This window comes from Apis dorsata, unplaced genomic scaffold, assembly GCF_000469605.1.
Source record: "Apis dorsata unplaced genomic scaffold, Apis dorsata 1.3 scaffold_70, whole genome shotgun sequence".
In the NCBI taxonomy this organism is placed as follows: Eukaryota; Metazoa; Arthropoda; class Insecta; order Hymenoptera; family Apidae; genus Apis; species Apis dorsata.
In genome coordinates, this window is record NW_006263368.1 from 190295 (window position 1) to 192874 (window position 2580).

Sequence of the window (2580 nt, forward strand, 5' to 3'; positions counted from 1 at the left end):
TACCACTAGTGGATGCAGATGATGAAGATAAACCTAATTTTAATTCAGGTGCTGAAAAGACTCTACCCCTTAATTGTTCTGCTGAATTACACATGTTTAACAAGAATATCAGAATTTGTGTCCTGTTCTTTAATGGCTAAAGTAACAGATGATCATATATATATATAATTANTATAATATAATATGATATAATATAACATAATATATTCAAACTATGAATATTTTTTAAATTTAAATTTAATATTTTAGGATTCTATTTATTGAATATTATCAAAAAATTACTTAAAAATTTTTTAACTAAATTTTTTTTTTATTTTAAAACAAAATTTATTTTTTTGTTCGCTAAATGTATATATATTTAATTAAGATCATTAATTGATCATTAATTAAGATAATTAATTAATTATATTCATTTTATGAAACATAGATTTTATAAATTTAAAAATTAAATTTATATCATACCCCAGATTTTAATTCATTATATAATTTGTCAAACTGTGTTGCATCACATATTGATAATTTTTCTCTTATTTGATTTCCTATACTAATTTCATCCTCTTGTAATGTTTCTATTCCTTGAGTTGATGATAATAATCCAAGAGAAAAACGCATCCATTTTCTAATTATTTCTGAAATCATAATTTAATATAAAAAAAAACTTTTTTCAAATTGAAAATATAATTGATATATACAATATATACAAAATATATAAAATTTAATTTTAATTTCTAAATGTGAATTATTCATAAACTATTCATTATGAAATATTTCTAATTTTTTTAATAAAATATAATTCATAAATGAAAATTATAAATGTTTCATTTACAATTATTATTTAACAAAATGCTTTTTTAACATAAACGAACATATAGAAAAATTAAATTTTACCTGGCTTTTGTTCTCCACAAAGCGAAATAATCATTTTTTGGACGAGATTACCAACAGTTTCAGCTTCCATCATGTTTATTTTTAATATATATTTTTATTTTAATTATATTTAATATTAGTTTATTTAAATAAAGATTATATATAAACTCAAGTTATCGCCATTCGTGCAACTAATTTACGTATGCGCATTAGTTTGTTATTGTTATAATATCATATGAACTTAGTGTTGTGTATTTGCTTCATATTATATATCGCAAAGTTAGTTACAATTTAGTATTTCGAACTTAAATTGGAGATAATTCCAATGTAACCTATTCACCATATTCATAATTTTTATAATACAATTATATCTTGAAATATGAAAATGTGTTTTCAATTAATTCTAAATTTATTATAAAAATTATTAAATTCTTACTGAAATTAATTAAATTCTATCATTTAAGTATACTTAAATTTAATAGCTAAAAAAAGACTATTGTTATACTACACTTTAGGGATTTTTTAATTTTTTTTTTCAATTTTTCTATCTCAATTTTAATTATTGATTCCTTTTTACTTTTTTTAGAAACTTTATTTTATCATTAAAAAAAGAAATTATAACAATTAAAAATCAAGATAATATATAAAAGTATTATATTAAATTTATAATAATTCAAAATCGTTATGCACGTCATCAGTTTTTATATCCTATTAAATCTAATTTATTTCTTATTTTTTCATATTATTATTTCTTACATATGTTTTCCTATTTCTAATAAATTACAATTCTTGGTCTTAAATATTATTCATATTTAAGCGATTTTTTAATGTATTTATTAATTATATGTAAATTTTCATTTAATTTAATTTATGTTGAATCAAGAATTGAGAAAATTATATAACATAAATGTATATATATAAAATATAATAATAAATATATAATAATAAACTTTTCTTTTCAGATATAAACATTTCTAACTTAAATTGGAGATATATATTTGTAATTGTATATTTATATTAAATATATTTAAATAATTATATTAAAGTATAATAGCATAATATTATATTAATATAATATAACAATATAATATAACAAAAATATTTTCACAAATAAAAATTATAAATTCTTCATTATTATTATAAAAATTTGAAATAAAATAACAAGATTAAATTGTATAATTTGACATGTTTATATTTAATATTTAATAATTATTTTTTAATTTACACTTGATAAAAACATCAAGTTTCATTATTATCATTATTAATAATTTAAAAATGTTGTATTTATTAATCATTAATTTATAATAAATTAAATAATATAACAAATATAACTTATTTAACTTTATAAATTTTGTACATAATAAACATAAGCTTTAGAATTCACAATGTGCATTTCTTCTTCATAAGCAACTACACAAGTTTTTGATACTAATTGTTCTTTCATTCTTTTATAACAATTCCATTGACAATATTCAGAAAATTTTCTAAACTTGATATGTAATTCTTTTTTACCTCCATCAGGTCCTGCAATAAACTCACATTTGAGTTTTTTTTTTTTATCTCGTATACAACATTCTAAATACCTAAAAATCAATTTATTTTTTAAATTAAGAATAAAAGAAAAATGAAATTATAAAAATATTTATAAATTAAATAAAATTATAAATAATATAAAAATTATTTATAATAATTTACTATAATAAAAAAAACTTA

General features: G+C 16.8%; 2 protein-coding genes across 4 annotated transcripts in view; both read right to left on the reverse strand.

Moving 5' to 3' along the window:
• The window catches only part of LOC102680605 (gamma-tubulin complex component 3), a 16140-nt gene that overhangs the window by 5594 nt on the left and 7966 nt on the right, over positions 1-2580 (reverse strand). The window contains exons 1-3 of one of the 3 annotated variants that reach the window (XM_006610197.2): positions 889-961; positions 463-629; positions 4-136 (exon numbers count right to left, since the gene is read on the reverse strand). In XM_006610197.2, the coding sequence (XP_006610260.1) occupies positions 4-136; positions 463-629; positions 889-961 (373 nt within the window). Of the gene's footprint in view, positions 1-3; positions 137-462; positions 630-888; positions 983-2580 lie in introns of those variants that run through there. The other 2 variants (XM_031515468.1, XM_031515467.1) reach the window with 2 other exon arrangements.
• LOC102680465 (beta-1,3-galactosyltransferase 5) overlaps positions 2034-2580 on the reverse strand; it is a 2138-nt gene continuing 1591 nt past the window's right edge. The window contains exon 2 of the mRNA XM_006610196.2: positions 2034-2450. Coding sequence (XP_006610259.2) covers positions 2210-2450 — 241 coding nt within the window. The 3' untranslated portion in view covers positions 2034-2209. The remainder of the gene's footprint in view (positions 2451-2580) is intronic.